General features: G+C 38.6%; 2 protein-coding genes and 1 pseudogene across 6 annotated transcripts in view; 1 reads left to right on the top strand and 2 right to left on the bottom strand.

The window, feature by feature from the left end:
* XRN1 (5'-3' exoribonuclease 1) overlaps positions 1-16,062 on the bottom strand; it is a 136,328-nt gene extending 120,266 nt beyond the window's left edge. For all 4 annotated transcript variants that reach the window (XM_008008855.3, XM_008008858.3, XM_008008857.3 and 1 more), the window contains exons 1-5: positions 15,873-16,062; positions 6,365-6,597; positions 2,222-2,319; positions 549-658; positions 347-457 (exon numbers count right to left, since the gene is read on the bottom strand). In XM_008008855.3, coding sequence (XP_008007046.1) covers positions 347-457; positions 549-658; positions 2,222-2,319; positions 6,365-6,597; positions 15,873-15,947 — 627 coding nt within the window. In that variant the 5' untranslated portion in view covers positions 15,948-16,062. The remainder of the gene's footprint in view (positions 1-346; positions 458-548; positions 659-2,221; positions 2,320-6,364; positions 6,598-15,872) is intronic.
* Positions 16,063-17,228: 1,166 nt separating this feature from the next.
* Positions 17,229-22,169, bottom strand: part of ATR (ATR checkpoint kinase) — a 124,628-nt gene continuing 119,687 nt past the window's right edge. For both annotated transcript variants that reach the window (XM_008008852.3, XM_008008853.3), the window contains 2 exons: positions 21,390-21,495; positions 17,229-17,591 (listed from right to left, as the gene is read on the bottom strand). In XM_008008852.3, coding sequence (XP_008007043.3) covers positions 17,418-17,591; positions 21,390-21,495 — 280 coding nt within the window. In that variant the 3' untranslated portion in view covers positions 17,229-17,417. The remainder of the gene's footprint in view (positions 17,592-21,389; positions 21,496-22,169) is intronic.
* Positions 18,025-20,426, top strand: LOC103241555 (eukaryotic translation initiation factor 2-alpha kinase 1-like; annotated as a pseudogene).

Below are 22,169 nucleotides of genomic sequence, written 5' to 3'. Positions count from 1 at the left end.
GAACATGGAGTTTTCAGATCAGGAGGTATCAAAAACCATGTAGTAAGCCTGAGGGTAAAAAGGCAGCCCCACTTCTCTGACCTCGACAAAGTATTCACGGCAAAATATTCACAGCACTAGGATTAGTCACATGTGTAGACTAATTATAGAGACCTGTTGGTCATAAACTATGGCTAAAAAGCTCATTTTCCAATGATTTTTAGAACTTTGGTAATGATAGAAGTAGCAATCATTATTATGTCTCCAATATGTGTTGCCACAGCCAGTAAGCTTCCTGTACAAAATGAAATCTCTTAGATACTTAACTATCAATGCGTAAGTTTATAATAATAAAAATTATACCTACCAAGTCAGCATCTAAACCATAAAGACAGTGTCTGGTGTTTGGATCATGATCTGGCTTTGCTTTCTCGGATCTGATAAATTCCATGATTTTATGCTCTCCTTCTCCAGGAGTCTAAATAAAATGTTTTTAAAAATGCAGTAATATGGTATGCTTGAGAATATTAAATAATTTTTTAAAACTCTTTAAATAAAAAGATAATAACCTCATGGCCTGAGAAGTAGATGGTAACTCCTTGCCATGACTTGTCTGTGGAAATTTTCATATTTACAAAATACTTCAGATGTTCATGTAACCTGGCCATAAATTCAGTTCCTAAAAATAATAAGTTTTAAAAAGGTTAACCTAAGAAAGACATAAAAACATTTAAGTTCTCAGTGACAACACATAACTGAATCTGAGCATGCACGGAATAGCTAGGTAGGTATAGGATCTCCAAAGAAGGTCAAAAGCTCTCTTGCTTATCCTGAAAAACAAGTAATGTACCTTTTCCTTGCAAATATCACAACTGTTTCTAATGTCACTAGTCCCCCTAAATAAAATCATTGTCACATAGGGAAAGTCAAGGAATTTTACTAGTGATTCAGCACTGTGCTTCAGGAATTTTCATATAAGGGCAGAGTTTGAACTCTCTAATGAACCTCAACCTTCTATTTCTTCTGCTGAATTCTGAAGTTTTTTTTTTTTTTTTTTTTTTTTTTTTAAGGCTTGCAGCTTAAATCAGATTGTCAATAATAATAATAATATTACTACTGAAATTATTACTCTGAAAAATTATTACTAATTTGGAACCTGAGTCTACAATGATTACATTTTGGGAAAGGCTCAGATGGTCAATAGTCAAAAGCAATACAGTCTAAAACCACAATCAGGATAAAACCGTTGTTAAACTGAGCAATGTGTGACCAATGCACTTAAAGAAAGAGCAAATTACCACTGTTAGTAAAGAACTAATAAGAAAGTTAGATTTTAAGATTTCTTTTTTTTTTTTTTTTTTTTTTTTTGAGACAGAGTCTCGCTCTGTCGCCCAGGCTGGAGTGCAGTGGCCGATCTCAGCTCACTGCAAGCTCCGCCTCCCGGGTTCACGCCATTCTCCTGCCTCAGCCTCCCGAGTAGCTGGGACCACAGGCAACCGCCACCTTGCCCGGCTAGTTTTTTGTATTTTTTAGTAGAGACGGGGTTTCACCGTGTTAGCCAGGATGGTCTCGATCTCCTGACCTCGTGATCCGCCCATCTCGGCCTCCCAAAGTGCTGGGATTACAGGCTTGAGCCACCGCGCCCGGCCAGATTTTAAGATTTTCATTTGAAGTAAAGAATTATAATGACGTTAGACAAAGGTTGTAGAAGTATAGAGTATGCTGCTCTCTATATATAGAGTATGTTTAATACAAAATTAAACATAATACTGATAAATTCATTTTCCTTAAAGTCATAAAAATCTTAACCAATTTTGAGAAGCAGAGTAGTAAGCGCACTGGACTCGGAGAATCAGTTCCTTACTCTCACTACTATAATATAGCTACATCAACTTGATAAGCTACAACCTCACTGAGTCTGTTTTAACATAAATAAATGGCAGGATTAGGACAGAAAGATATACAAACATAAGTTTCTTCAAGGTCTGCAGTTCTGTACACCTGGGAGATTCCTGTCCATATGTGCTCTAATTTATCTACATTTGAAAATCTCTACAGTTTTTGTAGGAGTATTTATGACCAAGGTGACCAAACCATCTCATGAGCAAACATAAGTGGGAGAATACAGTATATGGTACCCTAAGGCCAAAATAAATAGAGCATAGAAAATAAAATTCATTTAAAAACCAAGTTTTCAATTTATATTTCAATTCTGTCACAATTTTTCTCCCAGCGAATTTACCTGGTGTGATACAGTTGGAATCAAATCTGGCCTCTGTAGGAAGAGTTTCTCCCTTCTCTATTGCCTTTTTAATTTTGTCTTCTGCCTCCTTTGCTGACCTTAAAGGTTAAGGGAAAAAAGTACCTTAAGTTTTCTGAAAAAAAGTGAAGATCTTTATATAAACTGCTATGTAGGTGCCTTTATAACTAAAATAGCAATTCATCAGTTTTAAGGTTCAAAACGCCCAAGTTTTGAAATGATTATGATTGATAAAAATGAGCCTCAGGCTTGTTTTATTTAAAGAATTGAATTTTTCAGGCCAGGCGCAGTGGCTCACGCCTGTAACCCCAATATTTTGGGAGGCCAAGGTGGGAAGAATAATTGAGTCCAGGAGTTCAAGACCAGCTTGGGCAACAAAGCAAGATCCCATCTCTACAAAAATAAAAAAAATTAGTCAGGTACAGGGGCATGTGCCTATAGTCTCAGCTAATTGGGAGGCTGAGGTAAAAGGACCCCGTAAGCCCAGGAGCTCGAGATTGCAATGAGTGATGATTGTACCCATTGCACTCCAGGTTGTGTGACAAAGTGAGTCCCTGTCTCATTTAAAAAAAAAAAAATTGAATTTTTCAGATTAGGAATACAAAAGTAGGACATTTTAACAGAATGTTAAAAACATAATTATTGTCACAAATATATAGCAAATTCATTCTAAAAATAAGATCAAAATATAGCTTTAAATGTTCATTTTATATATACTACATCTAATGATAATGACATTTAATGGCCTTAATCATTTAATGTATACTTTTAAGATCATTAAAATTATCCCTAAGATTATATAAAAATACAATTATAAAACTGAAATACCTATCTCTGTGTTTCCTAAAAACATTTAAAATGAAAGCCTAATGACATTAATGAAATCAACTGCCAAATCATCACATTTTTGAGGCAACAGAATTTACTAGAAAGAACCTGAGTTTTACAGTCACGCAAACCTGGTATTTGAATATGGGTGTCCTACTACCTGTCTGACTTCTACTGTAACCCCTTTGCAGCATACCAGCATGCCACATGGCATACAAGTTAGGAAGCTCTACTTTGAGTGTAGTTTCTACAGCTCTGCTACCAGCTTCATCTGCTGTGCCCCACAGAATTCTATTTCTGTGATGAACAAACTCTTCTTCATGTTTAACCTCTCTCTACCAACCTCTTTAACATAATAAAAACTCTGAGGATACCAACTCATTTGTATTATCTGCAATGTCTTCTTTCCTCTTTTCTTCCCTTCCTTCTTTGGCTGACCAAACGATTATTCAATGTTGTTATGTCACAAGGTCTTGGGATATAACAAAAGAGAAATTATTCTTGGCCATGTGTGGTGGCTCACGCCTGTAATCCCAGCACTTTGGGAGGCCGAGGCAGGTGGATCACCTAAGGTCAGGAGTTTGAGACCAGCCTGGCCAACATGGCAAAACCCCGCCTCTATTAAAAAGACAAAAAAATATTAGCTGGGTGTGGTGGTGCGTGCCTGTAGTCCCAGCTACTCGGGAGGCTGAGACAGGAGAATCGCTTGAACTTCGGAGGCAGAGGCCGTAGTGAGCCGAGATCGTACCTCTGCACTCTAGCCTGTGCAAGACAGAGCAACACTCTCCACAAAAAAAAAAAAAAAAAAAAAAAAAATTATTTCTGTTCTCAGAGATTACATTCTAGTGGGGAGGCAAAAAATTAAACAGCCATAATGTTTAATCTGGATGCAATAAAGAAAACGGGACAGGAATAAGGTAAGACTATTGAAGTAATCTAGATTAAGATAATGGTAGTCTAGGCTGAGATCGTAGCATTAAAGATGAAAAGTACATAGATGTGACAAATCTGAGACTGGATAAAGAGGATTGGATGTGAGGAATGAGAAGAGCGAGATGTCCAAATAACTCTTGGGACTTTTGGATTAGGTAGCTAGTGGCAGGTGTTGCCATTCATTGAAATAGGAAACACAGAAGGCAGGCTGTTTTAAGGGGAAGATGAGTTCAGTTCTAAATATGTTAACCCTGAAGTATATCTGGGGTTTCCAAAAGGAGATATTCAGTAGGCATTTGGATATATAGGAGCTCAGGAGAAAGCGATCCACCAGAAAGATAAATTTGGAGTCATCAGCAGAGATACAGTAATCAAAGCCATTGTATGAAATCACTCAGAGCCTAGGACAGAAACTTAAGAAACATTAATATTTAAGAAAAGCAGAGGTACAAAAGAAGACAAGGAAACTAAGAAAGTACAAAGAGAGAATGCGGTTACATGATGGTCAAAGAAAGGGAGAAGTTCAAGAAAGAAAGGTCAACATTGTTAAATGCTGTGGACAAATGAAGTAAGTTGAAGAAAGAATTATTCTTTGGATTTAGCCATAATCTTTTTTTTTTTTTTTTTCTTTTTTTGAGGCATAGTTTTGCTCTGTTGCCCAGGCTGGAGTGCAGTGGTGTGATCTTGGCTCACTGCATCCTCCACCTTCCGGGTTTAAGCAATTCTCTGCCTCAGCCTCCTGAGTAGCTGGGATTACAGGCGCCCACCACCACGCCTGGCTAATTGTTTTTGTATTTTTAGTAGAGACAGGGTTTCACCCCCTTGGCCAGGCTGATCTTGAACTCCTGACCTCGTGATCCACCCACCTCAGTCTCCCAAAGTGCTGGGATTACAGGTGTGAGCCACTACGCCTGGCCTGGATTTAGCTGTAATCTTGTCAGGAAATCTTAGTGGCATCGTGGGGATAAAAGAAGGCAGATTTAGAAACAAGTAAAACAGGGAATTATGAATGGAGAAGGTCATTACTGTAGAGAATGGCAGAAAACTGACTAGGGGATTTCTAGGAAAAATGTAGTGCTCAATACCAGCACAGTATTTAATAAATGCTTGTGGTGGTTATAATGCATTGGCCCTCAACTTCCATTCCATTCTCCTTCTAGTTTACCTTCTGATACCAGGGAAGTTAAAAAGTTATCAGGCTTCCCTGCAGCTAAGTATCTTGATATGACTCAGATTTTGCCAATTAGATGCCTTCATATAAGGTTTGGAAGGTGGAAGTGTGGTGATGCCTGCATCACAATTGAGGCACTGGAGCTCTGGTGTCTGCGTATATTTCAGCAATGGTAAAGAAGATCCCAGTATTCAGCATCTTTGGAGGTGCTGATAAGCAAGGAACAGGGAATCAGTTTAGTACAGATCTAGCAGGTGCACTGTAGCTCTGGAACTAACAGATGCAGCAGTAGCTTCCTAATTGCTGAATTGTAACTACAGTGATGTATTCGTAGAGCCCCAGGTGACACCAAAACCTGGTCAGACATGGTGGCTCACACCTGTAATCCCAGCACTTTGGGAGGACAAGGTAGGCAGATCACTTGAAGGGTCAGGAGTTCAAGATGAGCCTGGCCAACAGAGTGAAATCCTGTATCTATTAAAAATATTAAAAAATTGGCTGGGAACGGTGGCTCACACCTGTAATCCCAGCACTTTGGGAGGCTGAGGCGGGTGGATCACCTGAGGTGAGGAGTTCGAGACCAGCCTGGCCAACGTGGTGAAACTCTGCCTCTACTAAAAGTACAAAAATTAGCTGGGAGTGGCAGCAGGTGCCTGTAATCACAGCTACTTAGGAGGTTGAGGCAGGAGAATCACTTGAGCCCGGGAGGTGGAGGTTGCAACGAGCCAAGATTGCACCATTGCACTCCAGCCTGGGCGACAAGAACAAAACTCCGTCTTAAAAAAAAAAAAAAAGAAAAAAAATTAGCTGGGTCTGGTGGCGCCTGCCTGTAATCCCAGCTACTTAGAAGCTAAGGCACCGATAATCACTTGAACTGGGGAGATACAGGTTACAGTGAGCTAAGACTGTACCACTGCACTCCAGCCCGGGTGATAAGAGTGAGATTCTGTTTCAACAAAGAAAGAAACAAACAAACAAAAGAACCTCCAACATACGTTTTGAGAAAGGATATCTCACTGCGTTCCTAACTCATTACTTGACTGGTAAAATATGAAACTGAGATATTTCCATTTTTGGGGGAGTTTACGCAGAAAATAAACATGAACAGAAGATTGTGTTAAATCAATTATCTTTAAAATAATGTATTTTTACTAAGCTAAATAATATTCCAAAATAAAACATAAACGTTTTACCTAAAACGCCTCCCACGCTGCTGGTTCATTTTTGCTCGAGGAGCCACACCATCAACAGCCATAAAGAACACTTTCCTGGGTTTAATAATGCGAAACAACACCTCCAGGTAGTGAAAAATATCAGTAAAGATTTTATCATCTGAAATTCTAAAGTGAACATCATCATCATTAGGATGGGAACACTGATGTATAATTCCATTCATATCCAGGTACAAGTTGTCAAATTCAGGAATCTGAAAAACAAAGAAAAATGCTTGAGATAATTTATTTTAATCAACTACAGATAACTTAAGCAGCAGGGAAAAGTGATTATTCAATTATAAAAAGCAGGATTTGTGTATTCTATTATATAAAAACTGAGCAAACAATCACAGATGAATAAAAAAAGTAAAGAATTGGTAATACGGTGACAAATTTGGTTATATACAATGCACCAATGACTTGATCAAATTTACTGTCAGGAAATAATCTACTTATTCAAAATAATATGCTCCAAGAAAACACCAAATAAAGTGCTTGGTTCATTTGGTACTCAAAATATTAGTTTAGTTCCTTCCTACCATTTGACATTAACTCCTCAAGACCTCAATTTCCTCTATAATGGGTAACAAAAAGCCCATTTACATCAAAAAGCTGTTTCTACATGGTTATCGAAAGGTTTAACATATGATGTAAATCCTAATTGTATACTTAGTTTCACTGAAACAGTCACTGATTGGTTATATTAATTTTTACAATGTTAGATTATGCCAAGAAATTTATGAAACTAAAACCTGAAAAACAGATTTCTTGTTTGTAATATGTGGGTTAATAGTTTGTAAAATCCGACTAACAAGCATCTGCTTTTATAAGATCTTAATGGCTCTCTCATTTGTTTTTCCTCTATTTAAACGTTTGTGTTGGAACTCTTGGTCCCATCAGGAACAAAAATTTTTTTAAAAAGAAAAAAAGTAAATGTGTGTGAGGAAGGGGAACATTACTGAAACAAATATACATTAAGATGGAACTGAAATGGGTGCAACTAAGGAGTTATATTTTGTAGTGTAATGAAAGAATCTTAGAATAGTCTGCCTTACACATTCATTAAAGTAAATTACTTTGAATTTTCAAATATAAAAACATAAGGAGCTCTCCTTGTATAAACATAATAGAATCACTTCTGAAACAGTAATTCAAGTTTTACAACATGTACAAGTAACAATATATTTTCCTGCTATTGAGAAAATGGCATGCCTTTGAGTTTTGGGAGTAAAAAATTTTGGTCTCTGAACCAATGAACACCATCTGGAATGTTCTTACTGAGTAACATGCTCAACTGAAATGACAGCTGTAACCATAAGATTTTTAAAGTGCACTCAAGATTAACTATTTGTTCCAAGAAATCTGAAAACCTCAATCAAAATCTCAGTGTGACTGTTCATCAGGGGTATTTATTTTTATTTTTATTTTTTGAGACAAGGTCTCGATCTGTCACCCAGGCTGGAGTGCAGTGGTGCGATCTTGGCTCACTGCAGCCTCCACTTCCCAGGCTCAAGCAATCCTCCCACTCAGGCTTCAGTGTAGCTGGGACCACTGACACATGCCAACACACATACTAATTTCATATCTTTTTCATATGCTAATTTCATACATTAATTTTCATATATTTTGTATGAAAAAATACCAGTGATGTTGCCCAGGCTGGTCTTGAATTCCCGAGCTCAAGCGATTTGCCTGCCCAGGCCTCCCAAAGTCATAGGATTACTACAGGTGTGAGCCACTGCGCCTGGCCTCAGCACCAATGACTTGATCAAAAAAAAAAATTTTGTTTTTACATTTTACATTTTACACAATTTTTTACATTTTACAGAACGATTCCAAAGTTTTCCTAGAATAAATATGCAATAATGGCCAAGAAGAGTATTAAAAAGAAGAGTAAGCTGGGTGTGGCAGCAAGTGTCTGTAGTTCCAGCTGCTTGGGAGGCTGAGGTGAGAGGATCTTTGAACCCATAGGTTCAAGGCTGCAGTGAGTGGTGATTGCATCACCAAACTCCAGCCTGGGAGACAGAGTAAGACCCTGTCTCTATAAAACAAACAGACAAAAAGAAGAATCAAAGGAAATTTGCCCTAGATAAATTATCAAACAGATGGTTTGATTGGAAATACAGTATATAAAAAATAAAACTCCATCTTACCCTAAAACAAAAGAAATTCCAGAAGGATTAGAAATATTACTGTGAGAAATGTAACCAAAAAAAATTACATACAAATATTTTGAAACTCTTAGGGTAGGAAAAGCCAGAAATCATAAAGCAAACAAATCGTATAGTTAGCTATCTAAAAATGTATTGTTTTAAATATACAGGGTTAAAAAGTACCATACACAATTCAATTAAAAATGACAAAACATAGGGAAATGTTTGCAAATTAGAAGTCAACATCTCTAACACATAAAAAATTCTCAAATATAAGAAAAAGGGCAAATTTTTGGCTGGGCACGGTCGCTCACACCTGTAATCCCAGCACTTTGGGAGGCCAAGGTAGACAGATCACTTGAGGTCAGGAGTTCAAGTCCAGCCTGGCCAAAAAGTGAAACCGTCTCTACTAAAAATACAAAAATTAGCCTGGGTGGTGGCGCGTGCCTGGAATCCCAGCTACTTAGAAGGCTGAGGCATGAGAATTGCTTGAACCTGGGAGGCAGAGGTTCCAGTGAGCTGAGATCATGCCACTGCACGCCAGCCTTGGCAACAGAGTGAGACTGTCTCAAAAAAAAAAAAAAAAAAAAAAAGAGCAAATTTTTAAAGTAATCACAGAAAATGCAAAACTATTCAGAAAAGAATAAACACAAAAGTCTAATAAGCACATGAAAAGATGTTCACCATCCAAAATTTCTAATTGAAATGACACATAATTTTCCCCACATTAGTAAACATTAAAGAGACTGATGTTACCCAGTATTAACAAGGCTTTGGGGAAGCACATATTTCATATGTTATTAAAAGCAATGGCTGGCATTTATTATGCAATTATTAGATATTAAACATTGGGCTAAATATGTATATTCATTCTCTGACTTAATTATAACAATCCTAAAAGATAAATATTTAGCATTCTAATTTTAGAGAAAAGTCGCGGAGCTAGAAAAACAGAAATGGGGTTTACAACCAATAGTATGGGACTAGAATGTAAATTGGCATAACTAACCACAAAGTATGAATTAAAATTTGAAACGTGTGTATCTTTGACCCAGGATTTCTACTACTGAAAATTTATTCTGAAAAATAATCAGATATAAGTATAAAATATTCATGGCAGTATTGTACAGAAAAGATAGAAATAGAAAACTGATAATGGTACATCCATACAATGGAATTCAACACAGCAATTACAAATTATGAAACAGATTCATATTTGGCACGGAATAATGTGCATTATATAATCAAGTGACAAAGGCAAGGTATAAAACAGCAGGTAAAGTATCCTATTTATAGGAAATATTTATTTACATATACATCTGCATAGAAAAGTTAGGAAGTATATAAAAACAAGATGTTACTAGTGGTCAACCATGGATGATGAAAGCTTTTACTTTCCTCTAGACTATGTAATAGTTTTTATATCTTTCTGCATTACCTGATTTTTAAAAAATAATGAGCATATATTACCTTTATAATCTAAAAAATACCCCACTATAATTTTCCTTTTAGAAAAGAAATATTTGAAAAATTCTCTTAGGTTTCAGATTAGTAAAAAAGACAAAGAATAATTAATCATTGGCCAATGTGTTGAATAAAGTGAGAACATATAGTAGAATTTTGCTCCCATACAAAGAGATTACTGATAATGTTGTTTCTCTTCCCAGTTATTACATTTGCAAGTGAGAAATTTCAAGGTTATTTTATACTCTCTGCCTTCTCCAATCCCATATCTAATTAGTCACTGAGGTATTTTTCTTTTTAATTTAACATCTAAAATGTTTCTAGAATCTTACCATCTTATCCATTTCCCCTGTTTTAGGTAATCTCATCCTGTTCTCCATCCCCAGATCTCCTGCACTGGTCCATGACCCTCAGTTTCCCAACAGAACTGCTTGCTTCCAGTTTCCTCTCTCACCACAGTTTAGCTATTTTTCTAAAACATAATCTGATCACATTGCTTCCTCACTTAAACCCACAAGATACTACAAATCCTTAATAGCATAAAAGGTCCTGCATGATTTGGCTACTGTTTTCCCCACCGATTGTATATTCTTTCCTCTTTCTATGTATCTTTACAAGCTACTACAAGAAAACATTGAGGAAAATCTCTAGGATATTGGCCTGGGCAAAAATGTCTCAAGTAATATCCCACAAGCGTAGGAAACTAAAGCAAACATGGAGAAATCGGATCACATTAAGTTAAAAAGCTTCTGCACAGCAAAGAAAACAATCAGCAAAGTGAAGAGAACCCACGGAATGGGAGAAATGTATTTGCAAACTACTCACCTGACAAGGGGTTAATAATCAGAATATAGAACGAGCTCCAATAACTCTATAGGACAAAATCTAATAATCCAATCAAAAATGGGCAAAAGATCTGAACAGACATTTCTCAAAAAAGGATATACAAATGACAGACACATGACAAGGTGATCAACATCACTGATCATCAGAGAAATGCAAATCAAAACTACAATGAGATATTATCTTACCCCAGTTAAAATGGCTTATATTCAAAAGACAGGCAACAACAAATGCTAGCAAGGATGTGGAGAAAAGGGGACCCTCATACACTGTTGGCAGGAATGTATTTAGTACAACCACTATGAAGAACAGTTTGAAGGTTCCTCAAAAAACTAAACAATAGAGCTACCATATGATCCTAGCAATCCCACTGCTGTGTTAATATAACCCAAAGAGAGGAAACCAGTATATCGCAGAGATATCTGCACTCTTTTGTTTGTTGCTGTACTGTTCACAATAGCCAAGATTTGGAAGTAACCTAAGTGTCCATCAACAAATGAACGGATAAAGAAAATGTGGTACATATATACAATGGAGTATTATTCAGCCATAAGAAGGAATGAGAGCCTGTCATCTGCAACCACATGGGTGGAAATGGCAATCATTATGTCAAGTAAAATAAGTCCAGCACAGAAAGACAAACATTGCTTGTTCTCACTTATTAATGGGATCTAAAAATCAAAACAGTAGAATTCATGGACATAGAGAATAGAAAGATGGTTCCTAGAGGCTGGGAAGGGTAGTGGGGGAGTCAGGGGAGAGGTGGGAAAGGTTAATGGGTATAAAAGAAAAACTGAAAGAATGAATAAGACCTAGGCTGGGTGCGGTGGCTCACACCTATAATCCCAGCACTTTGGGAGGCTGAGGCGGGCAGATCACTTGAGCCCAGTAGTTCAAGACCAGCGTGGACAACGTGGCAAAACCCCATCTCTATTTTTTAAAAAGATTTAAATTAAAACAAACAAACAAACAAAACAAAAAAACACAGGCCAGGCATGGTGGCTCATGCCTGTAATCCAAACACTTTGGGAGGCTAAGGTGGGCGGATCACTTGAAGCCACCAGGAGTTGGAGAAGAACCTGGCCAACACAGCGAAACTCCATGTCTACCAAAAACACAAAAATTAGCTCGGTGTGGTGGCACACGCCATTTGTCTCTTTTTAATCAAATATTTTTGAAAGGCATCACAATGATGAACCAAATTTCCAAATTTATTTACAGTGAAATTTAAAATTAATTCTCCTCCCAGTTTCTATACAAAAACTTTGGTTTCTAGTTTCTCTTTCTGTTTTTACAAGATGATTCAAAGAAACTGAAAACCTATGCTACTGAGGCACAAGAATCGCTTGCACCGGGGAAGCAGGGTTGCAGTGAGCCAAGATTGCACCACCGTACTCCAGCCGGGGTGACAGAGCACGACCTTGTATCCAAAATAAAAAATAAAAAAAAGAATGAATAAGACCTACTATGTGATAGCACAATAGGGTGACTATAGCCAATAATTTAAAAACAACTAAAAGAGTATAATTAGATTGTAACACAAAGGATAAATACTTGAGGGGATGGATTCTCCATTCTCCATGATGTGATTATTACACACTGCCTGCCTGTATGAAAACATCTCATGAACCCCATAAATACATACACTTACTATGTATCACAAAAATAAAAAATAAAATAAAAAATCCCAGGCTTCATTTCATTTTTTAAAAAAACACCGTTTTACAACATACTATCATGTCTATTTCAATATGCATTTCTATATACATTTTATATGCTATATGCTATAGCTAATAAATTAATTCACTCAAAAAATATTTACTGAGTACTCATTCTGTTATGCTGCTTTGTTTTTTTTCTTTTTCAGGCGCCTCTATTATTTGCCTTCTTTGCTCATCTTTCTTATTGTTACTTTTTCTTGAATCTTTTAAATCTACTTTATTTTTTAAAATGTCATCTTTCCACCGCCGATTGTTTTCTTAAATGGCATCTTTTGCTCTTGTCTTGTTTCTATTTGAGGCTTCAGCTCTGAAATTCTTTTTTTTAATTTACTTCTAATTTTCTCTGTCATCTCATTCCCACATCTTCATAATTGATATATGTTGTTCTTTCATGTCTCATGTCATTTTCTTAATGCCTTTTAACTCATTGTGAAATAGATAACAGTTGTGGTTATAATTGTGGTCTACTTTGTGTGCATTTGTTTCACTGCAAGTTTTTATGTCTGGAGAGATATTCTGTCCCTTTTTCTCGTATAATAACTTTGTGATTTGATCTCAATACGTTTCTGTAACACATTTTTATGTGAATTTAATTTTCTTGAACTTTTAGAATGAGTAGGTTCAGGGAATATAAGTTCACAAAGCTGTTTCTGGGCAGTGTTAAAAAATACATGAGTTCGCTCTGTGGTTTTCTAAGATTTCTTGATTCTATGACTTTGCCTCACTTTTATATGGACTATCTCCTTCTCTTCTTGTCTCTATTTTGTCCCTTTCATAAAATTTTATTCCACTCCCAGCATAAAATTTTCATAAGATTTTATACCACTCCCTTTTCCTTAGGGGTCTGGTCTAGAACGGCACCTTGGCAAGTCAGTTTTGAGTGTTCACAGGAGGTAAACTACTCCTGCCTAATTGGTCTTTCTTATGGTAGACCTTCAACCAATCAATAATGGAGAGAATAAAACTCCTCTGAGCTACTGCTATCTAATTGGCCAGCATAGTCTTTTAGTGGATACTATTGGCTATTCTGGAATTCTCCTTTTCTTTTTTTTTTTTTTTTTTTTTTTTTTTTTGAGACAGAGTCTGGCTCTGTCACCCAGGCTGGAGTGCAGTGGCCGGATCTCTGCTCACCGCAAGCTCCTCCTCCCGGGTTTACGCCATTCTCCTGCCTCAGCCTCCGGAGTAGCTGGGACTACAGGCGCTCGCCACCTCGCCCGGCTAGTTTTTTGTACTTTTTAGTAGAGACAGGGTTTCACCGTGTTAGCCAGGATGGTCTCGATCTCCTGACCTCGTGATCCGCCCGTCTCGGCCTCCCAAAGTGCTGGGATTACAGGCTTGAGCCACCGCGCCCGGCCTTGGAATTCTCCTTTTCTAAGGTTCATCAGATGTTGTCTCATTGCTACCTTCTCGCTTTTGCAGAGATGTCAATATCAACTGTGTCTGGAGACTACTGATAGTTTGCCTCACCTAGTTATGTTTTGGGTTTCACAGGGATAGCAAGTCACATGGTTTGTTGTAATTGTTTTATGGATTTTAAACTTTGGTTTCTAGTTTCTCTTTCTGTTTTTACAAGATGATTCAAAGAAACTGAAAACCTATGCTACTGAGGCCACACCACTGACTTCCCGTAACTCACTTCTTCTCCCTATCTTTTCCCCCAGGACTAGCTTTTCAATGTCTGTGACTTATTAGGCATTACCATCTTTAAGTTCTACTAAACAGAGACGCTGGTAACCCTTTGGTCTCTTTTTAATCAAACATTTTTGAAAGGCATCACAACGATGAACCAAATTTTAAAATTTATTTACAGTGAAATTTAAAAATAATTCTCCTCCCAGTTTCTATATAAAGCTTTCACAAAACCTGTCTTTAGTGTCCATGTCATAAAACTGCATTAAAAAGATTTTCATTCTTCAGTAATAAAATTCCTCAGTATGGAGAGAATCTAAGATATTTTCACCAAACCAAATTCTGTGCCACAGACTACAGAATAAAAATATTACTGAATAAATTATGTATTAAATCATCCCGAATAACCATCGCATTATTTTTGCACTTTAGAGATAAAGTGACTGATGTATAACAGGTACTCATTGAAGGATGCAAGAAAAGCCAAAGTTGGTTGTCTCCATTTTTGCAATGTACTGGTTTCCTTTTCAGCCCTCCCCGGGGGAAAAAAATACCTCTCTAAATCTAACTCAATCTAACTTTCAAATAAATTCAAGATAAACTAACCTTGGAAAGTTTTTGTAGTCTATTTCTCATCTACCAAATCTGATTGGAATCCAGCAACAAAAAATCCTTTCCAGAAGTAAACTACCTTCATGTTCGTAAATACCGATTAAATCACAATTTAATAGGCTATTTACAATACTACCCATCACGACTGATTCAATCAGCTACACAAATTTCAAACTTATTTTTTTTCTGTAAAACATGAGACAAGAGATCTATTAAATTCATTAAATGTGACAAACGCCAAAGTATTACCCAAAGTCTAGTTTACCTAATAGAGGACTGCTTTCTCCTCTCTTTCCACGGTTCCAATATATAAACTACGTCTTTGGAATCTAAACACTAACGTGCCCTGGGGTCAGTACATGCCAAATATTATTAGTAGTATTAATGTTCTATCAATTCGTTTCCCACCCTCCTCTGTCACACAGTGAGGCCTCCAAATAAAAGGTCCTACGCCTCACTCCCCAGCCCGCCCAAGAGTTTTTTGTTTTGGCAACGGGGGATTGGTGCTGCTTTTGAGATAACAGAAAGTAACAAAAGGCATCATCAATATGAACCGTCAGCCACGTCGGAAAGTCTAGGCGCCGGGGGGCGGGTGGGCAGCGCTCTAGATCAGGTAAACAAGGTGACTGCGTGTGGAGGCGGCTGTTATTGTTTGTACGTGGGTCTGCCGCTCTGGGTGGGATGGGGGAACCTACGAGGACACCCACCCCAGCTTCGCAGCCTCTGTAAGAAAAAGGCAACTTGCAGGTCCCCGAGAGGAAACGGGAGAACGGTAAAAGCGTTCTTTCCCAGGACTTCATTTCGGAATCGCGGAAGGACCAGCCGAAGCAGGAGCTGTCAGAGCGGCCGTGAACCCAGGGGCTCTGTCCACACACAGGCAACCTGCGTCCTTGGCTCCTTTCGGCTCATCCGGGCGTCCTCAAACCTTCCGTCCCCCTCCCTATGCCACTTATCGTCCAGACGACGAGGGGAAAGAGGTGGCCCGAAAGCCGTAGCTCCAGGGTGGAGAGGGCCGCGGAGCCTCGGGTCCTCGGCCTTCGGAGCCATTGCCCCTCGCTCACCCACCTGATGCTCTTTCACCACTTCGCTGAGGCAGGGATACCGCTCTGAGATCCATCGGTAAAACTTGGGGACTCCCATTTCGACCGTCAACACTAATCCCAGTCAGGGCCAAACCGAAACCAAACGCCCCGCCGGGGCTCCACCGCCGCCTCCGGCCGTCGCTCCGCGGATGACAACACACCGCCCGGCCGACCATAGAGAGCGCCCGCTGGGCCTAGAGCGGCAGGATCCGAGGCCGTCCCAGGGGCGGGGCTTAGCCCGCCTGGCCTCGCGAAGCCGGGGCCGCGGTACTGGTCAGTGGCGGTCGGGGCATCTGCGGAGGTTTGCTCGTGTGCTTCCACGTAGGTGCGAAAATGCCCCAGGATAGAGCTGTGCTTTCTAAGTGGATTTGAAATTGGCATAAAAACCGCACGAAGGTGTGGGAAGGGTATCGAACACTGATTTTTGTTACGCTTCTGTCTCCTAGGGTTGCTAATCTCATTATTTTTCAAACAGATTTGGAATGATGATTTATTTGGCTTAGTTTGTTTTGCCAAGAATTTTTTTATCTGAGGAATTTAAACCCACGGTAAAGTTTTTTTAAAAACGTTCTTTTCCAAATTGTTCAAAAATTTCCCAAGTACCCGCCCCCCGCAACTGTTAACATAAGACCTTGGATACGAAATCATTTAATGTTTAGTTTTTACATTGATGCGTCCGCGTTTTTATTTTTCTCCATCACACTTTCAACCGGACAGCAAAGGAGACTTCTATCAATTTAAGTGAAATTATCAGTTTTAAATGTAAGAGTTTTCCACTTATTTGAATGTAGTAACCTCATTACTTTGTATTTAAGTCTTCTGAACGAAAACTTACAGAAAAACCTTAAACATTTAATACTTTTTAGGTTTTAAGATCTCAGGAAATGTTAAGTATCGCTGTCTTTCATGACCACTGGATTCTGCATTATGGGACTGCAGTATGGCAGCATCATACAAATTACAGAATGTTTATTTTGTTTTCATATTCATGCTTCTTGGCTTATATTTTTTCCCTATCACACTTTAAACAAAGTTATATTAAGTGAACTTAATGATATGCTATTTATATTTATATTTATATATCTCTTACTAGACTGTCACTTCCTGGAGGGCAGGAGAGGGTAACTCTATGCACAAGTCTGGCACAATGCCTTGCCCACGGTATTTATTCCATATAATTTTGTTCTTCAAGTGAATCCTTAAAATAGCTAGGACTTTTAAAAGGAAATCAATAGAAGTTGTAAAATGAAATTAGGTTAGGCTTGCTTGTTTCTTGAAAATGCAGTTTTTGACCATAAGAACACATGATATTCCATTTCTCCAATTATAATGCACAGTATGTATTAAGAAAGCAGTTTATTTCTTAATAACTGAATGTTATTTTACATATAATTAATGATCAGAGAGAAATAACAGTTGCTCTGAGAACATAAATTTATGTTGTACTTTAGAATTGAACAGATACAACCACAGATTCATACCAAATGCATTACTTTTAGATTAACATATTCTTTTACATAATTTCATTTCACATATATGGGGTCCAACCAAGATACATCTGGCATAGTAAGTTTTCATCAGTAGCTTCTTGTATAAGGTAATGCACATGTCCTTCAATAGATAATGGCAGTCCTGTCACTCTATTTCGAGTCTTGATTACACCTTGTAGTCGCTGCTCAATGTCAAGAACATGGGTCTTGGCCTAAAAAGAAGAAATATAAAACCAAAAACAGATGTTGATAATTCGGAATTACTACCTTTCTTTATATTTTGACATTTGATAAATGTTAATACCATTTTACTGACCAATACCCCTTTTGTAAGAGCAAATACAGGAAAAGAAGCAAACAAATACAGTTAACTTGTGATACTGATTTTGAGGCCTCAAGATTGATTCAACATCAACTGCTTGGACATGTTTCTGGACTACGTGAAATATCAGGGAATTATTTACACATTACAATTCTAGAAAAATAATTTTTTAAATCTGCTTTGGAAGTGTTTAGTACTTAAACATTTGAATGAATATTTGAATAACAATGATCTGCCTAATATTTACATGATGTTAGTACACACAAATGGGTGTTCTAAGTGAGCTACTTGGAACTGTACCATTTCTTAAGCATATCTGAATGCAAAAGGAAGAATAAAGTTATTATAAGAATAATTCTTGGAGATGGTGCTGGGTGGGCCGGTGGGCTGGGCTGCAGCTCGCGAGTGCAAAGAGGAGGGCCACGGGATGGGGGCTGTTGCTGTGCTGTCTGCCATCTACTTTTCTGCCAAGAGCCTGGACTCCAAATGTGACTTATGTTCCAGCAGAACTCCAGGTGTTTAAAAGAACCCCTACAACAGCCAACTTTCCCTTTATGCAGTTGCAAACCAGTTCCTGCTTATTTCTTTGGTGAAGCACTTGAGCCATGTTCATGAACCAAACCCAGTTCATTTAAGACAGGTGTTTACGTTACTTTGCCAGACCTTTATCCTAATGGGTCTGCTGTGTTCTTTCACTTGTGACGAGTTTAGCTCATTGAGACTACATCACCACAGAGCTATTACTCACTTAATGAAGTCCACTAAAGAGAGAGTTCATCAGGATCCTTGTGAGGCTATTTCTCATATCTAGAAAATCAGATCAAGGGAAGTAGCCTTTGAAGCACAAACTTCATGTTACTTAAATGAATTTGAAAAACTTGCCATCTTAGGAAAAGGTGGATATGGAAGAGCATACAAGGTCAGGAATAAATTAGATGGTCAGTATTATGCAATTTAAAAAATCCTGATTAAGGGTGCAACTAAGATTGCATGAAGGAACTATGAGGAATGAAGGTGCTGGCAGTCCAGCACCCTAATATCATTGGTTATCACACTGCGTGGACAGAACATGTTCAAGTGATCCAACCACAAGCAGATAGGGCTTCCATTCAGTTGCCATTTCTGGAAGTGTTCTCCGACCAAGCAGAGGACAGATACCAATACGGTGTTAAAAATGGTGAAAGTAGCAGCTCATCCATTATCTTCACTAAGCTCACCTCAGAAAAGAAAAACCCTTTGGAGAATCTGACACTCAAAATCAGAATAACAAGCTGGTGAACTATACCATCAATTCCATCTTAAGAGACACCAGTGAATTTGAATCATCCCTGGAGCTCCTGGAAAATGGCTTGGCGGTTTTGTCCACCAGGTCAGTTGTGGAACAGCCCCTGCTGCTTAGCTGTAATTCCCTCCAAGAGGAGAATTTCACATCCACTGAGGAATCTTCCAAAGAAAACTTCAACTTGTTGGGGATGGAGGTGCAGTACCACCTGATGCTGCACATCCAGATGCAGGTGTGCAACTCCACTTGTGGGACTGGCTAGCCGAGAGAAACAAACAGGGCCAAGAGTGTGTGGATAAGTTTGCTTGTCCTTTTGGCCAGTGTTGCAACAAAAAATTTTCAAGAATGAGTGGAAGGTGTGTTTTACATACATAACATGGGAATTGTAAACAGAGATCTGAAGCCTAGAAATATTTTTCTTCATGGCTCTGATCAGCAAGTAAAAATAGGAGACTTTGGTCTGGCTTGCCCAGACATCTTACAAAAGAACACGGACTGGACCAATAGAAACGGAAAGAGAACACTAACACATATATCCAGAGTGGGCACTTTTCTGTACGCTTCATCCCAACAGTTGGAAGGATCTGAGTATGATGCCAAGGGTCTCACTCTTGCCCAGGCTGGAGTGCAGTGGGGTCATCATAGCTCACAGCAGCCTCCAACTCCTGGGGTCAAGTGATCCTCCCACCTCAGCCTCCCAAGTAGCTGGGACTACAGCAGTGTGCCACTGTACCCGGCTAATTAAAAAAAACTATTTGTAGAGACCAGGGCTGGCTTTGTCCAGTTAGATATGTATATAGCTTGAGTGTGATTCTGCTAGAGCTCTTTCAGCTGTTTAGAACAGAAATGGAGCAAGCAGAAGTTTTAACAGGTTCAAGAACTGGTCAGATACTGGAATCCCTCAGTAAAAGGTATCCACTACAAGCCAAGTATATCTAGCACTTAATGAAAAGGAACATGTTCCAGACACCATCTGCTCTTCAACTGCTACAGAGTGAACTTTTCCAAAATTCTGGAAATATTAATCTCACCCTACAGATGAAGATAATAGAGCAAGAAAAAGAAATTGAAGAACTAAAGAAGCAGCTAAACCTCCTTTCTCAAGACAAAGGGTTAAGGATGACATGAAGGATGGGGGCGTACGGGTCTAGCCTTCCTCAAGCTATATCAGTAGGATGAAAGTGGATTTAAACTCTTACAGTAGTTAACTGGAATGTAAATTTTTAATCTTTATTAGAGTATAGTTGGTATAATTCATTGTATTTAGTAAGCCTGTACAAGACTTTTTTTTTTTTTTTTTTTTTTTTTTGAGACAGAGTCTTGCTCTGTCGCCCAGGCTGAAGTGCAGTGGCCGGACCTCAGCTCATGGCAAGCTCCGCCTCCCGGGTTTACGCCATTCTCCTGCCTCAGCCTCCCGAGTGGCTGGGACTACAGGCGCCCACCACCTCGCCCGGCTAGTTTTTTGTATTTTTTTTAGTAGAGATGGGGTTTCACCGTGTTAGCCAGGATGGTCTGTCTCAATTTCCTGACCTCGTGATCCGCCCGTCTCGGCCTCCCAAAGTGCTGGGATTACAGGCTTGAGCCACCGGGCCCGGCCAAGACTTATTAAAGATGTAAGAGTGGCCTCCCTGCCAAAAATAGTCCTCAATCTATTCTAACTTATTAAAAACAACTATCTGAGCTAGGTGCAGTGGCTTATGCCTATAATCCCTGCATTTTGGGATGCTGAGGTGGGTGGATCACTTGAGACCAGGGGTTCAAGACCAGCCTAGCCAACACGGTGAAACCTATCTCTACTAAAAATATAATAATTAGCCAGCTGTGGTGGTGCATGCTTGTAATCCCAGCTATTTGGGAGGCTAAGGCAGGAGAACTGCTTGAACAGGGGAGGCAGAGGTTGCAGTGAGCCAAGATCGTGCCACTGTACTCCAGCCTGGATGACAGAGCAAGACTTTGTCCCAACAACAACAACAACAACAACAACAACAACAACAACACTATCTGCAAACTTTGCAGCTTCAACTAAGTAAGAAGTGAATTGCTGCATTTGTTAACATAGCTTGTGACATACTCGTATGATATTAAAGCTCAGACCTGTTGTTCTGTAAGTTCAGGCAATTTGTACTTAAGTTTTTCCTACTATATCTCATAACTGTGAATTGTCTATGGTTAAACAAGTGTGCCATGAACAGTTTTATTATACAAATGAGAATACTGTTAACATTAGTGACAAAAAGAAAACTTATGGCATTGTGATACTAGAGAACTAGATTTCAGAGTAATCAATAGTCACTAACAGTATTTCCAAGCAGTTCTCATGCATAGAGATGAGAACTATAGCTGCATATCAAGTTCATTTGTAGAGATGAGGACTACAGCCCGTATCAAGCTATACCTTCTACTAACCTTTTCGTTGACAACTTCTCCAGTTTCATTCAGTGGTGCTTTGGAATGCCCTTTCACGGGTTTACTCCACTCCACAAGAGGATCATGTAGAAAAGTCTTTAGGACACTAAAATTGAAACAAATATTGGGGTACGATGTTACCTTTGCATGAAGAAATCTTGCTAACATCAATATTTAAGTGAAGGATAAGAAGCTAATGGTAATACTCTTATAATACACATTACTACCTCTTCATTAAGTTATGTGAAATTTCTATTTTGGTGTGAGGGGAGGGTAAGAGAAGGGAAGGCAGGAAAAAAGGCAAGATAGAGGAGAGTCAGAGGTATTTTGGAGAATAGAGTAAGATGAGTTCTATGTGCCATCTCTAAGTGTATACTGTGAACTGGTAAATGCCTATATGTTGAATGAAGGAGTTTTATCCCTTACCAGTCTTCAATAACCATATAACATCTATAGCTACCATACAGATCTAGCCCAGACCTTTTTTTCTGCACTCTAAACATCAAATCCAATTACTTATGGGAAATACCCAGTTGGATATGTTCCAAGCACCTCAAACTCAGTATCTCCAAAATAAAATTCATTACCTTTTCCCAACTATTTCTCCATATTCCCCAAATCATCATCCACCTAGACAAAAATCTAGGAATCATCCTTGCCCCGTCTTCCTCTAACATGCAATTACACCTCCTAAATCTCTTTGGAATCGCTTCACTTATCTCCGTCTCTGCTGCCGTGATACTATCCAGTACACAATCATCCTTTCCTGGGTTACTGCAA

This window comes from Chlorocebus sabaeus, chromosome 15 (genome assembly GCF_047675955.1).
Source record: "Chlorocebus sabaeus isolate Y175 chromosome 15, mChlSab1.0.hap1, whole genome shotgun sequence".
In the NCBI taxonomy this organism is placed as follows: Eukaryota; Metazoa; Chordata; class Mammalia; order Primates; family Cercopithecidae; genus Chlorocebus; species Chlorocebus sabaeus.
The sequence above is the reverse complement of the archived record's forward strand: the minus strand, read 5'-3'. Positions and strand labels throughout refer to the sequence as shown.